The sequence below is a fragment of the Chiloscyllium plagiosum genome, chromosome 2 (genome assembly GCF_004010195.1).
Source record: "Chiloscyllium plagiosum isolate BGI_BamShark_2017 chromosome 2, ASM401019v2, whole genome shotgun sequence".
Lineage (NCBI taxonomy): Eukaryota > Metazoa > Chordata > Chondrichthyes > Orectolobiformes > Hemiscylliidae > Chiloscyllium > Chiloscyllium plagiosum.
This window is the reverse complement of record NC_057711.1, coordinates 117,105,497-117,127,439: the sequence shown is the minus strand read 5'-3', so window position 1 is coordinate 117,127,439 and position 21,943 is coordinate 117,105,497. Positions and strand designations below refer to the sequence as shown.

Below are 21,943 nucleotides of genomic sequence, written 5' to 3'. Positions count from 1 at the left end.
GCTTTCTGCCAGACAGCCAGGCTTCTATCCATGCTAGCACCTTGCCTCTGCACCATGGGCCCTTACCTTACCTAGTAGATCCCCATACGGCACCTTGTCAAAGGCCTTCTTGAAGTCCAGGTGGTTGACATCCATTGGCTCTCCTTCATCTAACCTACGCGTTACTTAGAGTCATAGAGATGTACAGCGCGAAAACAGACATTTCAGTCCAACCTGTCTATGCCGACCAGATATGCCAACCCAATCTATTCCCACCTGCCAGCACCCGGCCCATATCTCTCCAAACCCTTCCTGTTCATATACCCATCCAAATGCCTTTTATATGTTGCAATTGTACCAGCTTCCACCACTTCCTCTGGCAGCTCATTCCATACACAATAGCTTAAATAATCCAACCCTGGCAACATCCTTGTAAATTGTTTCTGAACCCTTTCAAGTTTCACAACATCTTTCTGATAGAAAGGAGACCAGAATTGCAGGCAATATTCCAACAGTGGTCTAACTAATGTCCTGTACAGTCGTGACATGACCTCCCAACTCCTGTACTCAATACTTCCTCAAAGAATTCTAGAAACTTTGTCAGGTATAACTTCCTCTTGATGAAGCCATGCTGACTTTGCCTTATTTTATCATACATTTCCAAGTATTCAGAAATCTCATCTTTCACAATGGATTCCAGGATCTTACCCATGACCAAGATTAGGCTAATCGGTCTGTAATTTTCTGTCTTTTGCCTTACTCCATTTTTAAACAGGGGTGTCACGTTACTAATTTTCCAGTCCTCTGGGACCCTCCCTGATTCTAGCGATTCCTGAAAGATCATCGCTAATGCCTCCACTGTCTCTTCAGCTATCTCCCTTAGAAGTCTGGGGTGTAGTCCATCTGGTCCAGGTTATTTATCCACCTTCAGGCCATTCAGTTCCTGAAAGATCATCGCTAATGCCTCCACTGTCTCTTCAGCTATCTCCCTTAGAAGTCTGGGGTGTAGTCATCTGGTCCAGGTGATTTATCCACCTTCAGGCCATTCAGTTTTTCTAGCAACTTCCCCTTGGTGATGGCCACCATACTCAGCTCTGCCCTCCACTCTGTTGATTTTTTGGGATATTATTTGTTTTCCATCATGAAGACTAATGTGAAGTAATTATTCAGTTCCTCAGCCACTTCTTTATTCCTGTATACTATGTCTCCAGTGTCATTTTCCAGCAGCCCAATGCCTACTTTAGCCTCTCTTTTGCCCTTTATACATCTAAAGAAACTTTTACAGTCTTCCTTTATATCACTGGCTAATTTACCCTCATATTTAATCTTCTCCTTTATTATTTCTTTTATTGGTGCCCTCTGTTGGTCTTTGCAAGTTTCCCAATCCTCTGGTTTCACACTACCCTTCACCACATTATGTGTTTTCTCTTTTGCTTTTATGCTATCTCTGGCTTCCCTCATCAGCCAGGATTGTCTCATCCCCCTGTACCATGCTTCGTTTTCCTTGGGATGAATCTCTGCTGTGTATCCTGAATTACTCCCAGAAACTCCTCCCATTGCTGTTCTACTGTCTCTCCTGCTAGGCTCCTCTCCCAATCAATTCTACCCCAGCATCTCCCTCATGCCCTTCTAGTTGCCTTTATTCAGCTGTAATACCATTACCTCTGATTATATCTCCTTCTCAAATTGCAGAATAAATTCAATCATATTATGATCACAGCCTCCTAAGGGTTCCTTCACCTCAAGCTCCCTTCACAAGTCTGCCTCATTGCACAACACTAAATCCACAATGGCCTGTTCCCCAGTAAGCTCCACCACAAGCTGCTCCAAAAAGCCATCTCATAGACATTCCGCAAATTCCTTTCCCATGCATCTGTTGCTCTTGTACTTTTAGGTGGTAGAGATCACAAGGTTTGGAAAACGCAATTGGATGCACAAAGGTAACCTATTGCAATGTATTTTGTAGATGTCAGTGTGCATCTCTGGTAAAGGGTGTGAGTGTTGAAGATAGTGGATGGGGTGCCAAGACTAAGCAGCTTTGTCCTGGATGGTATGAAGCTTGTTGAAATAGCTGGTCCTGCCCTCATCCAGACAATTAGAGAGTACTCCAGCACAGTTTCAACTTGTATCTTTTTATAGTGTCATACAGTGCAGAAACAGACCATTCCAACCAGTCCATGCCAAACATAATCCCAAACTAAACTAGCCTCTCCTGCCTGTTTCTGGTTCAGTGTTTGGCAGAATTTGAGGAGATAACAGACAAGTTACTCAGCACAGACCTTTGGCATCTGACCTGCTTTTGTATCTACAGTATTAATCTAGATGGTCCAGTTCAGTTTATTGTCAATGTAAGCCCCCAGGATGTTGATAGTTGGGGATTGAACAATAGTACTGCTACTAACAGGAGGTATGAATAAATTCTCTCTTGTTGGACATGGTCATTGCCTGCATTTTTGTGGCCACTTACCAACCCAAATTTGGATATTATTGGTGTTGTTGCATATAAATTTGGATTGCTCCAGTAGTTGAGGAGTGTTGGAAATTGAGGTCCCCTTTAAAATTGAATTATTTTAGTATTCCATATTTAATGTTTTCTGCATAGCACGAGAGTTCATTTAACTGTTACAGTAATAACTAGCCTTTTATGGGACTGAAACAAAGTCAGAAACTCAGCAGGTTTGGCAGTGTGTGTGGGAGAGAAAACAGAGTCAACATTTCGGGTTCAGTAATCCTTTTTCAGAATTTGATCTGCTGAGTTTCTCCAGCAATTTCTGTTTCGTTTCAGATCTCCAGCATCTGCAGTGCTTTGCTTTTGTAAACAAAAGATTGAGTGAGTGCTGCACTACATAACTATCAATGCAGTATTCAGGAATATAGGACATTTTGGTCTTAAATGGAAACTAAAATTCAGATGGCGGTGGGCAAGGGGACAACAGTCATCTTGGCATCATGAGTAGTTGTCCGATGATCACTGGCCTTTACAACATTAATAAGACCAACACATTCCACACCAAAAGCCTGTTGGTCCTCTGGTCTTAATGAACCTTCCTTAATTGTCACGGTTACTTTATTTGTCTAATTAACTAATGCTTCTTACAAACTTAAACGAGAAAATTCCTTCTAAATGTTTGACTGCTTATATTTAGGTAAGCATGATCATGAATCCCCTGAATCTAACAGAAGTTGTGAATGGTGCTGAACACTGTGCAATCAATGGAGCATGTAAACAGTGAACATCCTCACTACTGACCTTATGGATGATGAGAAGGTCATTGATGATATATAAAGGTCAGGTAGTTGTGACAGTCCTGAACAAGCACGTGGACCATAAGAAAGCTGCAAACTCACAAACAGAGCGGGAGAAAAACATATCCGGCTCCATGGCGGCCAATCAAGTATTCGGGAACCCATGGGTTCTCTCTCTCCATCAAGTGTTAAAGCTACCTCGGAATCTGAGCTGGACCCAGTGGTAAAATGTCCCAAGCGGAGCTAGAAAAAAAAATCCAGCCGATGTGCTTGGACTCAGAAAGGGAGGGATGTAGTGATTGTAACAAGGTTAGCCAGGTGGTCCTCATAGAAGGGGTTCCCCAATTGGGGCTGTTAACTTGGTCCAATCAGGGAGCTCTGGCTGACAGATCAGAACAGGAATTTCAGACATTCTGTTCGCTCAGAGTTGGTTCTGAAGGAGCTCGACCAGTGTCAAGGACTCGCCACATGTGAATAAACAGTGACAAGATGATTGTCTACTGGCCTCTCTGAAGTTATTTCAGTTCTGATTCAGAGGAATTGTGCAGGGGTTCGAGGGCAGAATGGAAGATGAGCAGAAAATTACAATTACTGCTGGCTCAGGGTAGTGATTGCAGGGCGATTGTCTAATCTGAATTTGGACTCTGCAGTGTCAGCACTGAATCCCCACCTGTTAATGACTCCTCTGTCTGCTTTTCACTATATTTGTAACTACACTATGAAATATAGAAAAATTTCAGACATCCATGTAGTTCTGTCCCATTCAGAGCCGCTTTGAAAACTGAAGGCAGAAGAGCACTCCCTGCTGCTACGGTATGTCTCCCCCATCTAGTGGCCACAAGGTAAACCGCAGTTTAAATCAGACTATTAATTTGAATTGGAATCACAGAATTGTAAATCAGGTCATGCTCTCTGTGACCTATCCAATTGGTCCCACTCCACAGCTTTATTTCCCATTGCTCTGCAAATATTTTGTTTTAGTGGTATAAATATTTGTGGAACTGTTAATGTGCTGATAGCAAACATTATTCACAGTTCCAATTGCAGGTTTGGATGTGTTCAATAAAAGGAACTTGTTTTCACTAAAGTGCCTTTACTCTCGTAAAGTATCTCAGGTGCTTCATGGGTATGATTACCAGACGTTTGACTCCCAAGCCTCATCGGGAGAAGAAGCATCTTAAAGGAGGAAAGCAAGGGAGTTTAAGCTCCAGGCAGCTGAAGACCCAGCTGCCAATGATGCAAGGAAGTAGTGGAGATAATCAAACAAATCTCTCAACAGTTTCGGGCATGGCTATTACAGGCTACTAGTCTGTATGTATATATATATATATGTTATATCCAACGAAATGTGTACCTAGATGCAACAGATGTGAAAATTAGCCTCATTACTCGAACTGTGCATTTTTAAAATGAGATCCAGCAATGCACAAGACTTTGTTACATGATTAACCTCAAAGTTGCTGCTGCAGTTCATTATTAATGAAATGTGTTGCTGCAAAATGTTACTTTCCAACTTTCTTTCTGATTTTGAAGCTAACCAGGCAGTCATTTTATTCATTTGTCAGGCTGTGGCTCTGGTTGGTACTTACCCCTCTGGGTCAGAGGATTGTGGCTTAAGTTCTGAGAAAGAAGCTTGAACTAAAATTCCAGGCTGATTAATGCCATGCAGTACTGTTGCAGTAGTATCACTGTCAGAGATGTTCTCTTTAGAATAAGATGTTAAATGGAGGCTCCTCTGCCCTTTCCAATGCACACAACAAGTCCACGGCATTATATTGAAGAAGGGCAGACGAACTCCCCATTTTGGGATGGCTAGTATTCATCCCTGAATCATATCCCTATTGCAAAAACCGATAATCACATTGCTGTTTGTGGGAGCTTCCCCTGTACAAATTGGCCACTGCATTTCTCTTCCTCACAGCAATGACGTCCCCAACATTTGCCTGAGAGCAGCCTACTCAATGAATACTGCTGGGCTTCCTGCACTGTGGGTAAAATGCCAGTGGCAGCAGCATGGATCCATTAAGTGATTGTTAATTAGCCTTATGAAATCTCAGTAGGCCAAGGGCAGACAAGCTGTCTCATGCTACCCCTGTTGCTTACAAAATATCAGAAGGGTTGGGGTGTGGGTGGCAGCAATGCCAATCACTGGATTTTATGTGCAGTCATCCCCCTCTCCCCACAATTCCCAGCCAATGGGAGCATAAAATGCAGCCCCATGTAATAGATCAAAAAGAAATATTTTAATTTTCTGAATAATAGTGAGTGGGTCAGTGTGACCAATTATAAAAACAGGAGACTACCAGTCAGGAATGTTTATTATAGCTTGTCTGACCAGCCTGATATTGGTGTCTTGCAGGATGTTTACCAGGCACGTATGGTTATGGCTGTCGCCAGGTGTGTGACTGTTTGAACAACTCCACGTGTGACCATATTAAAGGCACCTGCTATTGCAGTCCAGGATGGAAGGGTTCAAAGTGTGATCAAGGTATGTTATTCATTCTCAGTCCAGCACCCTCACTTTATATCTGCTCACAATCTTGCTTGCTGCCTTAAATCTTGACAATCAGTGAATCTCTTTAGTTTAAGAAAATGTTAAGTTCAGCATTGATCTGCCACTTCCTGCGTGTGTATTAATAAATATGTTTCAGTGTAATACAAAATACTCGGAAGGCTACATTTTAGAAGGCAAGTTCTATGTGGAAGTCACAGGCCATTCAATCCATCAAGTTAGCCTTTACTCTCCCATAGGAACAAGTAGTTCCAAGCACATCTGTGTACCTTGTTCCCACATTCTTTCAGTGCAGTTTTATTCTGAATATTGACAGGTTTCTATCTCAAGCACGCACTAATCCTGAAAGTGAATTCTTCACACAACACTCTAGCTCAAAATATCCCACCATTTTGTTTGTTCCATTGCCTCTTACAATTAATCGTGTATCAACAACCTCCTCTTCTTGACTTCACCTCCTGGAAATTGTCTGCTTCTATCTTTGATGATGACAAATATTTTAATCAGATTGTCCTATAATTTTCTAATGAGACAAATCACCAATTTTTCAAATATTTCTTCTTCATACTTGTATTTCCTCATATGGGTACCATCCAAGAGAAGGGTTGAGAGTGTCTTGCACAGCAGGTCAGGCAGCATCCGAGGAGCAGGAAGATCGATGTTTTGGGCCGAAGCCCTTCATCAGGAGACTTTATAATCCTCAGCTCCACTTCCAGCTTTTCCCCCATAACCCGAGCATCCCTTACTGATTAAAAATCTATCTATCTCAGCCTTGAAGACACTTAATGACCTAGATTCAACAATCCTCTGTGATAACAAATTCCCTAGATTCACTGTTCTCTGACAAAAGAAATTCCTCCTCAGTTATGTCTTAAATGGGTGACTCCATCCTCTGAGATGATGGCTTCTAATCCTAAATTATCCCATAAGAGGAAACAAACTCTCTGCATCCACTCTGTAAAATCCCCTGTATTTTATATGTTTCAATATGTCTCTTCTCATTCTCCTAAACTCCAGTGAGCACAAGCCCAACCTACTCCACCTCTCCTCATAAGAAAATCCAGTCTTACCCAGGATAGACCAAGTGATTCTCTATGGACTGTATCCAATTCCAATGTGTCTTTATTCATTTTTGGAATACCCTTCCTCTAAAAACAGTGGATGCAGAATTTTTAAATGTTTTTAAGACAGAGATAGCTAGGTAGATTTTTGGTTATCAAGGGGATGAAAGATTGTCAAGAGTGTGTAGGAATGCAGAATTGAGGTTAAAATCAGATCAACCATGATCTTATTGAATGACAGCACAGGATCAAAGGGCAAGGTGGCCTACTCTTGTTCCTTGTTTGGATGTTCAAGTGTAGATAAAGGGATCAGAACTGTTTGCCATATTGCAGCTGTGATCTGACGAGTGCCTGATATAGTTTTAACAAGACCTCCTTATTTTAATGCTCCATTCCCTTTCACATAGAGGACAGCATTACATCAGCCTTCCCAAATACATGCTGCGTTTGGCTGCTAGCTTTTTGTGAGCCATGCACTGGGACCCGCAAACCCTTTTATGCTGCAGCTTCCTACAATCTTTCCCATTTAAATAAAGCTTCTCTTCTTCCTGCCAAAGTGCACAACCTCGCATTTTATTATATTATATTCCATCTATCGAGTTTTTCCCACTTACTTACAGCGACTATATCCCTTTGTTGGAGTCTTAGTGTCATCCTCACTACTTGCCTTCCCATTTATTTTTGTGTCATCGGCAAACCTGGCCACAGCACATTCAATTCTGTCATCCAGGTTATGAATATACTTATACACACAAATATATAGTAAATGATTGTGGCTCCAGAAGTGATCACTATGGAAATCCACAAGTTACAGGTTACTGTCCTGAAAATGCCCCCTTTATCCCAACCCCCTGTCTTCTACTGGTTAATCAATTCTCATCCATACTAAACCAATGCCATGGACTATTATTTTATGAAGTGGGCGGCACGGTGGCACAGTGGTTAGCACTGCGGCACAGTGGTTAGCACTGCTGCCTCACAGCGCCAGAGACCCGGGTTCAATTCCCGCCTCAGGCGACTGACTGTGTGGAGTTTGCACGTTCTCCCCGTGTCTGCGTGGGTTTCCTCTGGGTGCTCCGGTTTCCTCCCACAACACAAAGATGTGCAGGTCAGGTGAATTGGCCATGCTAAATTGCCCGTAGTGTTAGGTAAGGGGTAAATGTAGGGGTATGGGTGGGTTGCGCTTCGGCGAGGCGGTGTGGACTTGTTGGGCCGAAGGGCCTGTTTCCACACTGTAAGTAATCTAATCTAATTATCTTGTGCAGGACCTGATTGAATTCCTTTTCAAAATCCAAATATATTATGTCTACTGCTTCCCGCTTATCTATCCTGCTTGCAACCTCCTTAATGAACTCTAATAAAATTCTCAGGCCTGATTTTCCCTTTCATGAAGCCATGCTGAATCTGCATGATTATACAAAAGGTTTCTAAATGCTCTGCTATCACATCCTTAATAATACGCTGTAACGTTATGCTAATAACACATGTTAAGCTAACTGGCCTACAGTTACTTGTTTTTGTCTACCTCCCAACTAGAATAAGGATGTTAAATTAGCGTTTACCAATCCCCTGGAGTTCTTCCACAATCTTAGAATCCTTGGAAGATTACTACCCGCCCTCTGGTATGATGCAGTGAAAAAAAGCTAATTAATAATTTTCTTCTGAAAGAAACTTGGCAAAAAGTGACCATATGATATAGTATATTCCATTAAGTTTGAAAATCTGAAACTTAAATCTAATCATGAACTTACAAAGATGGGAGGCGTACATTTGCGTGAATTGAACAAAATGCATTATAAGGTCTGATAGTAAATAGAGAATGGCTATTGATTAAAAGAATTTTTTTTTATAAGCAAGTTAAAGATAATGGAAAATCAAAGGAAGAGTGTTGTAAAGTCACCAAAAGCAGGTTAAGTCAGAGGATTGGGATAATGTTAGTATTCAGCAAAGAAGAATGAAGAAATGATTAAAGTAAAGTAAATAAATATGGACATAAGATAGGAAGTAATGTACAAATTAATTGTCAGAGCTTCTATAGCTTTGTGAACAGGAAATGCCCATCAAAGGCAAATATGTATCCATTACAAGTAGAGACAGGAGAATTTACAGTGGGAAATTGAGAAATGGCAGAGAAACAAAAGAATTATGTTGTGTCCATTTTCATGGAAGAAATTACAGGAAAATGGCCTTGAAATAATTGAAATCCAAGGGCCTAGTGAGAGTGAGGACCTGAAGGAAATCAATCTTAATAAAGAAGCGGCATTTTGATGGGACTGAAAGTTGACAAATCCCCAATGCCTTTCACTTCAGTGTTGAAAGAGATTAATTTAATGGGTTCTTTGGTTTTTCAAAATTCTATTAATTCTGAAGGTTGTAAATATAACCCCATTTTAAGAAAGGCAGGAGAGAAAATTAGAAACTGCATACCTGCGTGACACCTGTGGTAAGGAAAATATTAAAGTATATTGCGCAGAATGTGATTACTGGATGTTTAGAAAATCATTGCCTGATTGGACAGAGGTAACATGAATTTATGAAAGGAAAATCATTATTAACCAACCTAAATATGTTAATTGAGGATTTTACTCATGGAGTCGTTAAAAGCAACCAGTGGATATCGTGAGTTTGCAGTTTTGCTGATAAGATCTGACGCAAGAGATGCATAAACAAAATGAAAGTACATGGGACTGGGAGCTAATATACAAGAATGGATTGAGGATTGGTTAATGAGCAAAAAAGAAGGGAGTAGGAATAATTGGATGATTCTCAGGTTGGCAGGCTGTGACCAATGCAGTATCATTAAGATCCCTGTTTGGATCCTTGCTGTACAGAATCTATCTCAGAAGACCAAAGACAATTGTGGGTTCGTTGCAGGAGAATTTACAATGGGCAATATGGAAATAGCAGAGAAGCTAAATTATTACTTTATATCTACCTTCATGAAGGAGGTTACAAGAAAGCTCCTAAGATCAAAGGGCCTAGTGAGAGCAAGGAACTGATAGAAATGAGAAATTTGGATGCAGGAGTGCAGTTGTTGAGGAGCTGTAACTCCAGTAACTCCAGCACATGGAGGATGAAACCATTTGAGTTGAATACTGCAGCTTCTGTGGAATCTGTGCTCAGTCCCAGCTACTGTAATTGGGTTGATTCTGAAGCGTGGGGATTTTAAATCTGCTGGTTTCAACTTGTGAATTACTACTGACAGAAGATTTCCACTTTGATCAACTCTCTCTCAGCCTCCAATTATCACAAACCCCAACAGCCAACAAAACAAATTTATAGAGATCCTATCCAATCCTTGCAGGGAACTCAAACCCAGAGTGATGGGGTCTTTCATGTGTTGAAAATGCTGTGCCATTCTAAATTCAATTCCCTCTTTGTGTTTTCCAGCGGGGGTTATAATTGTGGGAAACCTAAATAGCCTCAGCCGGACCAGCACTGCCATTCCTGCTGATTCGCATCAAATTGGGGCAACAGTGGGGATTGTCATCCTGCTCCTGATTGTCCTCTTCCTCCTGGTGCTCTTCATAATGTATCGCCGAAAACAACAGGGAAAGGAAGCTAACATGGCAGCCGTCACCTACTCTCCCGCTCTGAGAGTCATGAATGCGGATTACTCTATTTCAGGTAAGTAACTTCCTGCACCAAGTTCCAAATACCAGTCAATATTATGTTCATTATGGCAAACAAAAATGTTATTCTGCAGGCAACTGTAATTGGCTCCTCAAACCTAATCCACCCGCCATTTAATAAGATTATGACTGATGTCTTAATCTCCCTGCCTTGGTTCCCCAAAGCCTTTATACCCAACAATAATATATTAATGAGAGCAAAATACTGTGGATGCTAGAAATCTGAAAGAAACACAGACAATGTTGGAGATACTCAGCAGCTCTGACAGCATTCATGGATAGAGAAACAGAGTTAATATTTCAAATCCAATATGACTCTTGCTCAGTTCAGTTCTATCCAGACCCCTCATGACTTGGAAAACGTCTGTCATATCTCTTCTTACCCTTTATATATGCATACATGTATACAGTACATCCAGGTTGTTGTGTTCCTCAACCCCATTAATTATGGCTCCCCTTATTTTGTATTGTCTACACACAATTTCTCTACAAAATCATCACCTCACACTTCTCTGCACTGAACATTAATTGCCCCCTCCTGTCATACTCATTTGGAATTTTGCACTGTCTTCATCACAGTTTGTAGTGCTTCCATGTTTTATATCATCTGCATACTTTGAAATTGTCCCCTGCACACCAAGAGCTAGATCACTAATATATCAACAAAAGCAAGGATCCTTATACTGATCCCTGGAGAACTCCAATACATGCCTATCTCCAACCTGAAAAATATCTATTGTTCTGTTTCCTATCACTCAGTCAATAATGTATTAATTATCCAAATTATTCTGATGCAGTATAATGTGTGGCACTGTTTTTTGAAATTCCATGTACTACATATCAAAGACATTACCCTTATTAACCCTAACTATGAAATCTTGTGAAACACAATTTCGTCTTTAGAAATCCATGCTGGTTGTTTCTATATAATCTATCCTTTTTAACTAAAGTGATTTTACTGATTGCATTTAACTTTCACCAGCTGCCACAGTAGGATTTGTACGCATGTCCCCAGAGCATTAGCCTGGCCCTCTGGATTCTTAGTCCAGTGACAATATCCATACACCATGATCTTTCACCCTGAGCAAAGGGACAGAAGAGGCCATTCAGCCCTTCAAATCTATTCTGCCATTCAATGAAAGTATGGCTGATATGTGACCTGCTATGACTTACTTTTGCCACAACCTGCTATTTTCTTTGAGTAACAAGCAGCAAAAGTGACAAGCTCAGATTTAAATGAACACTTTATCTAACATCAATTGTAAGGAGAGTGCTAAACTTCTACCACCCTGCATGTGTGAGACCGTTTCCTAATTTCGCTGCTGAAAGGTCAGACTGTAATTATTAAATTATGATCTTGGATTCAAAAAGCAGTGAAAATAGTTAATGAAAGTGAAAACAAAAAGTGCTGGAAATATTGAGCAGTGTCTATAGAGTGAGAGGAAAACAAAGTTAAATTTCAGGTCCAATGTATACTTTTGGCTGACTCAGCGGTTGTGAGCAGAATTTTCCAAGTCTCATTGACTGTTTTTTCTGCAGAAAATATGCAACAAGGTAATGCTGGGAATGCAAACAGCCATTATTTCTCCAACCCAAGCTACCATACCTTAGCACAATGTGGGAGCCCCCCTCACACCAACAACTGTCAACGGAATGGGTCTGGAAAGGTAAGATATATTGACAAATGACCTAATTTATAATAATTGCAGTTTTTGTCAAAAGTGTGTGTCAGTTACTAGCAGTTGTCACAGTCAACAACAATTAGCCTCAGAAATTAGATCAATTTAGGCTTTGCAGCCTCAAAGGAACTTTAATAATAGAACAACAGATTACATGCTACACCGAATTACATAGGATTTATATGGGAAGAGTCCAGGAATTAATTGTTAGTTCGACCAAAGAACCAGCACAAGCATGATAGATTAAGTGGCCTCCATTTGTCCTTATCATTCCATGAATTACAGCACAAGCAGGCCAGTCACCCCAACTGGTCTATGTTAGTGTCTATACACCATATGAACCTCCTCCTACTTCCCTTCATCCCATCCTATCAGGATAACCTCCTAGTCCTTATTCTCTCATGTGCTAATCCACCTTTCCTTGAATATATTTGTGGACATTCAGTTCAGCATCTCAAACTGGTAGTGTTTTCCACATTCTAATCACGTTCTAGGTAAAGACATTTCTCTTACATTCTTTATTCATATTAATGGTTCCTGCTGTTGATCTTACCAATGTAAGATACTCCTGTTATCATAAAGTAGGTATGGGATCCCTGATTTGCTGTGAACAATGTCAGAGTTGATCAATGGCAGAAATGTGAAGAGATTTACGGTGGCTGCAGCCAACAGAAATTTAGGAAGTTTATGTCATAAATTTATACCGAAGTTTTCCCATAAACCTGAAGCTGATTGCACAGTGGGGAACTTTGGCAGTCAATGAGAGCTCTCGTTGGAAAACCACGAGCCCCAAGTTTTTTTCCATTCATTAGGCAAGTTATATTTGCTTTGGTTATATTGATCTATTTTCCATATTCTGTGAACATTTATGTAACTATCCACAGCAGAACCAGATACAACTTACAAACCTGTAATCCTTATCATTAAAAAATTGCAAATGGGGAGAATCTAAAATTAGGTCTTGCAGACCCCAAATAATTGGGCTGTGACCATTTTTGGTAGGTTGTTCCATTGTTGAATTGTCATTGGGAGAACAGATTGTTGATACACTGACTTGGAAACAAATAGTTTTTGTAATTGTGTGAATAATTCCATCAAGTTATTGTTTTCCTTGAAATTTGTCTACATTTTAAAAAAATTCTATTTCTGTTCTACCTCACTCAAAAGGTAATATAGTTTTTAGATGTGATGGAGAGTGTATTATTGGGAAATATGGCATATCTCAATTGTGTAGAAGAAGCTGAACAGACCAGTTGTTTGTTATCTGTCCAGTATAGTTCATATTCAATTGGTGGAATATCAAGATCAGTGGACCCAACATTTTCTGACCAACACCGCTGCTTCTACTGAAAGTGTCTAATCTGGGAATCAACGCATGATTACCTTGGTGAACAGGGAAAATATCTAGACCAATAAAGATCAGCAGGAAATAAAAGTTCCAAAACAATTTTTAACTGTAATTACTTTGTTTTGGAAGTGTCTTCAGGTTCATAAATCTCAATTGATACCAACAGAAAATACACCTCACTTACTGCATTTAAAGTAACTCTCAGTGCAGTGAGATGGTTTCGAAATGCTAGCACCTTAACCTTGGTGTCAGCTGTGTCTCAGTGAGTTATAGTCTCTCCCCTGGTTGTGGGTTCAGGAATCACTTCAGAGACCAGAGCACAGAACTCCAGGCTGACAGTCCCAGTGCAGTGCACGGGAGTGCTGTACTGTTGGAGGAACCATCATTTGGATACCTTGTCAAAACTGAGTCTTTGATTTTGATTTGATTTATTATTGTCACATGTTTTGCGTGCTGTCCGGGCAAATCATACTTTACATAGCTACAAAGGGTAATAGAATAGAATGCGGAGTATGGAGTTACAATTAAAGAGAAAAATCAACTCTAATGTATGAGAGGTCTGTGCAAAATTCTGAAAACAGTATGATCTTAAAAGATACCACAGCGTACTTTGAAGCAAAGCAGAGGGTTTTTCTGCAGATCTGGGTCATATTTATCCTTTATTAACATCACTTAAAACACATAATCTGGTCATCATTATATTGCTGTTGTTGGAGCTTTCTGTGCACAACTTGCCTGCTGCATTTCCCATAAGAGTAATCAAGCTTCAAAAGTACCTTATTGATTGTCAAGCATGCTGGGATATACTGAAAAGCACAATATCAATTTACATTTTTCACTTCTTTCTTTTAATAAATGCTAACAAGCTCCCAATATCTTCAAAGAATCTGTGTATGGTGGGATGCTAGTTGCAACTAATTGCCTGGGTAGAAGGGATCTTCCCATTTGAATCCAACATCAAATGACCTACTCATATAAAACCACAAGCTCAACAAAAGTGGCAAATAGACATGTGGTCTGTGTGGCTTTTGAAACTGTAACTTAGCAGTGAACACTATAAAAATAAGTTCTTCTGGAGACCTACTATAATGACTTATTTCCAAATTAACAGGCAAAAAACAATCAACTTTTCGTAAACATCAAAAATCTCAAGAGTCAAGGAAAGCACGGTTCCATTTTGGACTACACAGCAACACTGCCTGCAGATTGGAAGCAAGGTGGCTACCCGAATGATTTAGGTATTCCATTCTCTAACTGTGTGTGTGCGTGTGTGTATGGGTGGAGTTTATTAATGGGATCAAGTTACGCAGGTGGTGATATCTGACTTTCTCCACCTGCTGTGGGTAGCCTTTGGCTTAACCGGTTGCTCCACCCAAATGTCACCCCAACAGGTTTGACTTCATTTGGTGGGAAGACACAGAGCTGGGTGTTGTCAAGACCAGGTGACTCCAACCCCTGACCCCAGAAGATTAAGGTGGGAGGTTGGATCCAATCCCTGACCACAGGGGTTGTATGGGAGTCTTAAAGCTTGGGAATCCAGACAGTAGCACGCCTGCTCCTCTTAGCCCACAGGCAATGCTGTAAGGAACTTACCTTTTCCCCAAAGCTGCCTGCACCTCCTGTTTCCTGAGTACATCCCTTAATGGCCTGGATGTAAGTTTAACATACTGCCCCTTTGTTCTGAACTCCGAGCACTAGAGAATGTAATTTCTCTTTATCTACACTAACAACTTCTTTAATCATGTTAAACACCTCAGCTGGATCACCTTTTAATTGTCTATACTCAATGGCATACAAGCCTAGCCTGAGTAACCTGTCCTTTTAAGTTTTTCCTTTCATATATAGTCATACAGCCTGAAACACACATTTCAGTCCAACCCATTCAAATCAGCCAGACATCCCAATCTGAACTAGTCCCATCTGCATGCATTTGGCCCATATCGCTCTAAACCCTTCTTTAATGCAATGCCCAGAACTAAATGCAGTTACTCCAGATGATCCATATGTGTCTTTCTCAGTTGCTAAACTATAATTAGTCAGAAGCTTACTGTGCTGTTATTTACTTATAGGTGGTGCTTTTGGTATTGACCGAGGTTATGTTGGAAAATCACTTAAAGGTATCATTTTAAACAGCTTCTCTCTTCTAAAAATCATTTTTCTCTTCTCAGACTTTTCACCTCCTTTCAATACAGTTTTGGGAAATTCTCCTGAGCATGGGAGAGAGAACACCACCAGAGGTGGTGACGAGGCATTGGGGAGGCAAGAGCTGAGTGACTTGCTGCATAATCCATGACCTCTGACCTGTTCTTGTAGCTACAATATTTATATGCCTGGTTTGGTTCAGTTTATGTTCAATGATAACCTCCAGGATGTCGATAGTGGGTGATGATTATACTGGAGAAAATCAACAGGAGATGGCTAGATTTTCTGTTGTTGTTGAAGATGACCCTTTCCTGGCCTGAAAGCTACTTGCCATTTACTGTCACTCATTAGCAAATATCCCCACTTCTGACCTTATGATGGATGGAAGGTCAATGATGAAGGTGAATGGAGCTGAGAAGCATCCTGAGAAGCATCTATGGTGACTTCGAACAATCACAACCAGCTTCCTTTGTGCTAGCTATGACTTCAATTCGTGGAGAGTTTCCCTCTATTTCCAGTAGCTCAATGTTTGTTCTGTGGATCCTTAAGGTGCTACCTTGATGTCAAGGGCAGTCACTCTCACCTCACCTTGCTGTTTAAACTCTTTTGAACATATTTGAATCAAGGCTATATTGAGGTCAGGATTTAAGCAGTCCTGGCAGAGCTCAAACTGAACTTCACTGTGCAGGTTATTGCTGAGCACATGCTGCTTGATAGCACTGTTGACACACCTTCCATCACTTTGCTGCCAATTGAATACAGACTGAAGTGGCAGTTATTGGTCTAGTTGGATTTCTTCTGCTTTTTGCAGCCAGGACATACCTGGGAAATTTTGCACATTGCTGGGTAGATACCTGTGTTGTAGCTGCACCAAACAGCCTGGCTAGGGCACAAGCTTTCAATACGAAACTGTTATGTGAATCTGTCAAAGTTAATATTCTTTGTGTGCGACAAGGTATAGGCAAGTTACAGATGAAAGGAGGTATTAAAGAGGAGGAGGGGGATAAAGGAAGGAAAAGTAAAGAAGGGATAGAAGCATGAGGAGGAGATGGATTTGAGAGGTGGAGAGATCAAAGGGAGGAATTTAAGAGATGGTGGAATATAAGGGAGGGTAGGCTGTACAGGATGTAGAAGTTTAAGAGGAGGAGTTTGCATTCCATTTGTGAACATTCAAATTTAATTATGGCCATTAGATGTAATCTTAGCACAAAAGCAAATGACTGCACATGTTGAAAATCTGAAATATAAACAAAATGCTGGAAATGCTCAGCAAGTCAAACAGCATCTGTGGGAAAAAAAGAGTTAACATTTCGGGTGGAGATGACCCTTGTCATCTAGTCAATGACCCGGAATACTAACTCAGTTTCTCTCCATGAATGTTGTTTCATCTGATGTGATGTATTCTTAATGTCAGTCAGCTTTTTGATTCTGATGAATGATTAATGTTTGAACATTTTTCAGATCTGGTGAAGAATTCGGGCTGTAGTGCCAGCACCTGCTCACTCAACAGCACTGAAAACCCATATGCCACCATCAAAGACCCTCCAGTTTTTACATCTAAAAACTCAGAGTGTGGTTATGTTGAGATGAAGTCCCCAGCTCGCAGGGACTCGCCTTATGCTGAGATTGGCAATTCCACTTCAGCCAATAAAAACGTCTATGAAGTTGGTAGGTTTGGGGTAATCATCATTATTTTATAACAACTTCGTTAATATGTCTAACAATTAAGTACATTTATTGTTGTTTTAAAATAAGCATTAATCTTAAGACTGCAGAGAGAGCAACACACTGTCCTATTTGTCAACAATCATGAGTAAAGAACTGTCTGGCAATTGTGAACAATGCCTATTCACATAATCTCTCCTTGAATATATGAATGTTCCTATATGAGTGAAACGTTTTATTCCAAACTATTTAAAACAAGCTTTCGGTGATTGCTGAGCTTACCTCTGTTGGACATTTTAAGACTGTCAGTGAGCAAACTGATTGGCGAACATGCACAAACATTAGAGGTGCTTTCTGGTCACTATCATTTCCCTATGTCTGCAGGTTCATCCTCCACCAATGATAATAATAGTGGTCATCACTGTTAAAGCATAAGATCTGTAAACATACCACTGAAACCAATTCTACCTTCCTTAGCTGTTCTGCCTTCCAACTGGTAATGTAAAAATATGTGCATGTTCTTATTGTTGGGTGGGATGCCAAAACCCGGAACTGCAAAACCACATCACATCTGCTGAAAGGAGACAGACAGGTACTGAGAGCTGTATTGCTCTGGGAAAATGTAAAAGCGTAAAAGGAAATGACCAGGTGCTTTGCAATGGCAAAAACAACATAAAGATTCTTCAACATTGTATAACACATTAAAATACCCAAAGGTAGTTCAAAGAAGCATTATCAAACAAACTGTGACCCCAAATCCATAAGTAGATATTAGGACAGATGACCAAATGTTTAATCAGAAAAGGTAAGATTCCAAAAGCATCATAAAAAGAGAGACAGGGGACAGATGTGGGCAGGGAATTCCAGAGCTTAGGGCCTATGGACACCTATAAGGAGCAACCAAATTCAGATTTATTTTTAAGATGGTGGTTTTCTGTGATGTTTGATTCTCTGATTCTACATTCAGATTCTTGTAAAGTTGGAGACTCTCAAATGCAGACGACTAATGATTCTGTGACAGATCTTTCAAAGATAAGTCAGTTAGTCTCACTTTCCTATCTCCTTGTATTTTGTTGTCTTGCCAAGTATCCCACTCTCGTCGCTGTTATTTTGGTGGGTGGCACGGTGGCACAGTGGTTAGCACTTCTGCCTCACAGCGCCAGAGACCTGGGTACAATTCCCGCCTCAAGCGACTGACTGTGTGAAGTTTGCACGTTCTCCCCGTGTCTGCGTGGGTTTCCTCCGGGTGCTCCGGTTTCTTCCCACAGTCCAAAGATGTGCAGGTCAGGTGAATTGGCCAAGCTAAATTGCCCGTAGTGTTAGGTAAGGGGTAAATGTAGGGGTATGGGCGGGTTGCACTTCGGCGGGTCGGTGTGGACTTGTTGGGCCGAAGGGCCTGTTTCCACACTGTAATGTAATCTAATCTTTATGTAATTCCTTTTTGAAATCTGCCATCTAGTTTGTAATCATCACCTTTCCATGCAGTGCATTCCAAATCTTAACCACTGTGTATGAAAAAAGATTTTCCTCAAGTCACATCTTTTGTCAATTACTTTAAATCTGTGCTTTTAATTATCAACCAGTTGAACATTGGAAACAACTTCTCTTTATTGAAACACAACATGATTTCAAATACTGTTATTAAATCGCTTCCTGACGTCTGTTCTGAGGAGGATGGTGTGAATTTCTACAATGTAGCATGTATGCTGAGGATAAGGTTGAATATACATGGTGACTAACTATGATATTCTTGTATTGTAGAACCAACAGTAAGTGTCAGCCAAGGAACATACTGCAACAACGCACCTTTAGGTCAGGATCCCTACGATCTGCCCAAGAACAGCCACATTCCATGTCATTATGACTTGCTTCCGGTCCGAAATAGTCCTTCGCCGTCACAGAACACAGATGACAATGAATGAGTGAAATGGCATCAATTTACTGTTGGCAAATAGTCGAGGTTACACACCTCTGTCAGGGTTTATCAGAAGAATACTGACCAATGTCTTGCCACCTCTTCTGGCTCGTGTTTAGATGATGATTTAACTCCAGAGCTCAGCTGAAGTGCAGATGGTGAGCAGGGAAACATTGGAGACAGCTAGACCACAAAAAAGGACTCCCCCGCTTTTTAAAATGTCTTTCTTACTTTTCATAATTTTGAGGTGTCTGAGATTTTTTGAGGACTGAGATTAAATTGGTGTCTGCTTTACAGACATGTAGAATTATTTGGGCATTTGAGGCTAAGAGTTATACCCTGGTACTCACATAGTGAAAATAAAATGTCAGTGAAAAATTTATTTGTCCAACATTTTCTAGAAAGAAGATCCATCTCATTCCTAATTGCTACAAGTATTTCTTTTGAAACAAATCATTCCATGTATGCATTACTAACATTTAATGTAACATATTACGGATAATTTCTCCAATAGGTCACTTAGGAATATTTTAGTTCTTTATATTTTTCCTGGAACTTGGCTCAACTGAGGAAAACTTGAAGAAAACAATCAAATGACACTGCATGATCTTAAGCAAGGCGCAATTAATTGCTGAATCCTTGAATTCAGAAATTAAAACACGCATTTTTCATGTATTAATGAAAGGGAGATTTCCATTGCATTGTAGCCAGACCCATATGTCTTTGAATCTGTGTAGCCGCAGCCATTCACTGTTCCTATCTGCGCGCTATTTGTAAAATAAGCCAATGCTGTGCTTAAGCTGGTCTTTTGTGCATCAGAAATAAGTTTGTAAAGATAGCTGTGAGTTTGCTCTTTCAGTAGCTGCCTGTGTTTTCAATACATGTTTCTCATGATCTTTGCTCTTATTTTTACATTTAATTCTGTGTTCAGATTAATATTTCTGTATATTGATTTTATTGTTAATTGAGAGTATTACATTTTGTTTGTTGTTATGAACTTGCCTCAGCTTCCTGAGCCAGTATTATTAGTCTGGTTAATGTATAATAAGTTGTACATAGATGTAAAACCAGGTTAAACCAACTGACAAGTGGTAACTTGTTTAATGGACTTAAACTGTACAGTGGAATATCCTGCTCCATTAGTAAACATTAACTTTTAAGTGCTGTTGCACTGTAGCCATATATTGCATTGTGACATTAAATGTACTATCCCACAAAAGACGATTGCCTTTACCTGACTGATAACATTTTTGTTACGTTATTTATGTTTTTTTCTCAACCAGTTTATACCATACATAAAATTGAAGTATTATACTCTTATTCACTTATCCCAAACAAAAACTAGCACTAAATCTTTTTCATCCATCCTCTGCTCTTTAAGTGTTACATCTGCTACTTTTTATGTATAGTGTGTCTGCCATCAGCTTTCCAATAAAATTTACTCTTGAAAGAGTACTCAATCTGTGTCTGTAAGTACAATAATCTTATCCATTTCACTTATTTTTATAAAATATACAGGTCATTTGTGATTTAATAAGATGGTGGAACAGGCTTAAGGCTTCACATGATCTGATTTTGAACTTAATAACACCTAAGCTCCAAGACAGTGCATTGTCAGCTGCTGCACAGTGAGCTTCACTTTCATCTCAAAGTCAGATGTTTATTCATTTCAAAGTTTATTGAATTAAAAATCATACGACACCATGTTATAGCCCAACAGGTTTAATTGGAAGCACTAGCTTTCGGAACACTGCTCCTTCATCAGGTGGTTGTGTACAGCTCCAAATCAAAGCCTATTGACTAATCTTTGCGAAAATCCAGGGAAGCACTAGTCATTTCAGGAGGTCCTACCACAGTATTTCAAAAGGTCTTGTGAAGGGGACTATCATGTCTGCAGGAGGTGGGGGAAGAGATAAGGTGTAGATGGGAAGGGGGTCATGGGGGAGGGTGGTTTGTGCATGGTGAGATTGGGGATGGGGGCACAGTGAGATTATTTATTACCACAACTGGCATGGTCACTTCAAATACCAGGGGCTGGAGGGGTAAGTTTGGCAGGTGCAGGGTCATGTAGATGGATTGGATGGGGACTGGATATGTATTCATGGAAGGGGGCATGGATGTTTGGTACTGAGTGGCATGTTCAGGTGGACATTGCAAGTCACGGGCTGAGGAGCCTTCACTATGGCCTTGCCTTACGCAAGACATTAAAAGAGCAAAATGGAGAAAAAAGTGGCTATGTCCCCACTTGGAAAGGGCAGGGTAAATGTCTTGATTCTGTTCGCCGAGCTGGAAATTTGTGTTGCAGACGTTTCGTCTCCTGTCTAGGTGACATCCTCAGTGCTTGGGAGCCTCCTGTGAAGTGCTTCTGTGATATTTCCTCTGGCATTTATAGTGGTTTGTCTCTGCCGCTTCCAGTTGTCAGTTCCAGCTGTCCGTTGCAGTGGTTGGTATATTGGGTCCAGGTCGATGTGCTTATTGATTGAATCTGTGGATGAATGCCACGCCTCGAAGAATTCCCTGGCTGTTCTCCGTTTGGCTTCTCCTATAATAGTTGTGTTGTCCCAGTCGAACTCATGTTGCTTGTCATCTGCGTGTGTGGCTACTAAGGATAGCTGGTTGTGTCGTTTCGTGGCTAGTTGGTGTTCATGGATGCGGATCGTTAGCCGTCTTCCTGTTTGTCCTATGTAGTGTTTTGTGCAGTCCTTGCATGGGATTTTGTACACGACATTGGTTTTGCTCATGCTGGGTATCGGGTCCTTCGTTC

The 21,943-nt window shown here is 40.5% G+C and overlaps 1 protein-coding gene across 1 annotated transcript in view; it reads left to right on the top strand.

The window, feature by feature from the left end:
• Positions 1-20,639, top strand: part of megf10 (multiple EGF-like-domains 10) — a 214,648-nt gene extending 194,009 nt beyond the window's left edge. The window contains 7 exon segments of the mRNA XM_043717093.1: positions 5,585-5,713; positions 10,189-10,425; positions 11,970-12,097; positions 14,569-14,695; positions 15,527-15,574; positions 17,061-17,267; positions 19,026-20,639. Of these exon segments, the coding sequence (XP_043573028.1) occupies positions 5,585-5,713; positions 10,189-10,425; positions 11,970-12,097; positions 14,569-14,695; positions 15,527-15,574; positions 17,061-17,267; positions 19,026-19,186 (1,037 nt within the window). The 3' untranslated portion in view covers positions 19,187-20,639.
• Positions 20,640-21,943: the final 1,304 nt, after the last annotated feature.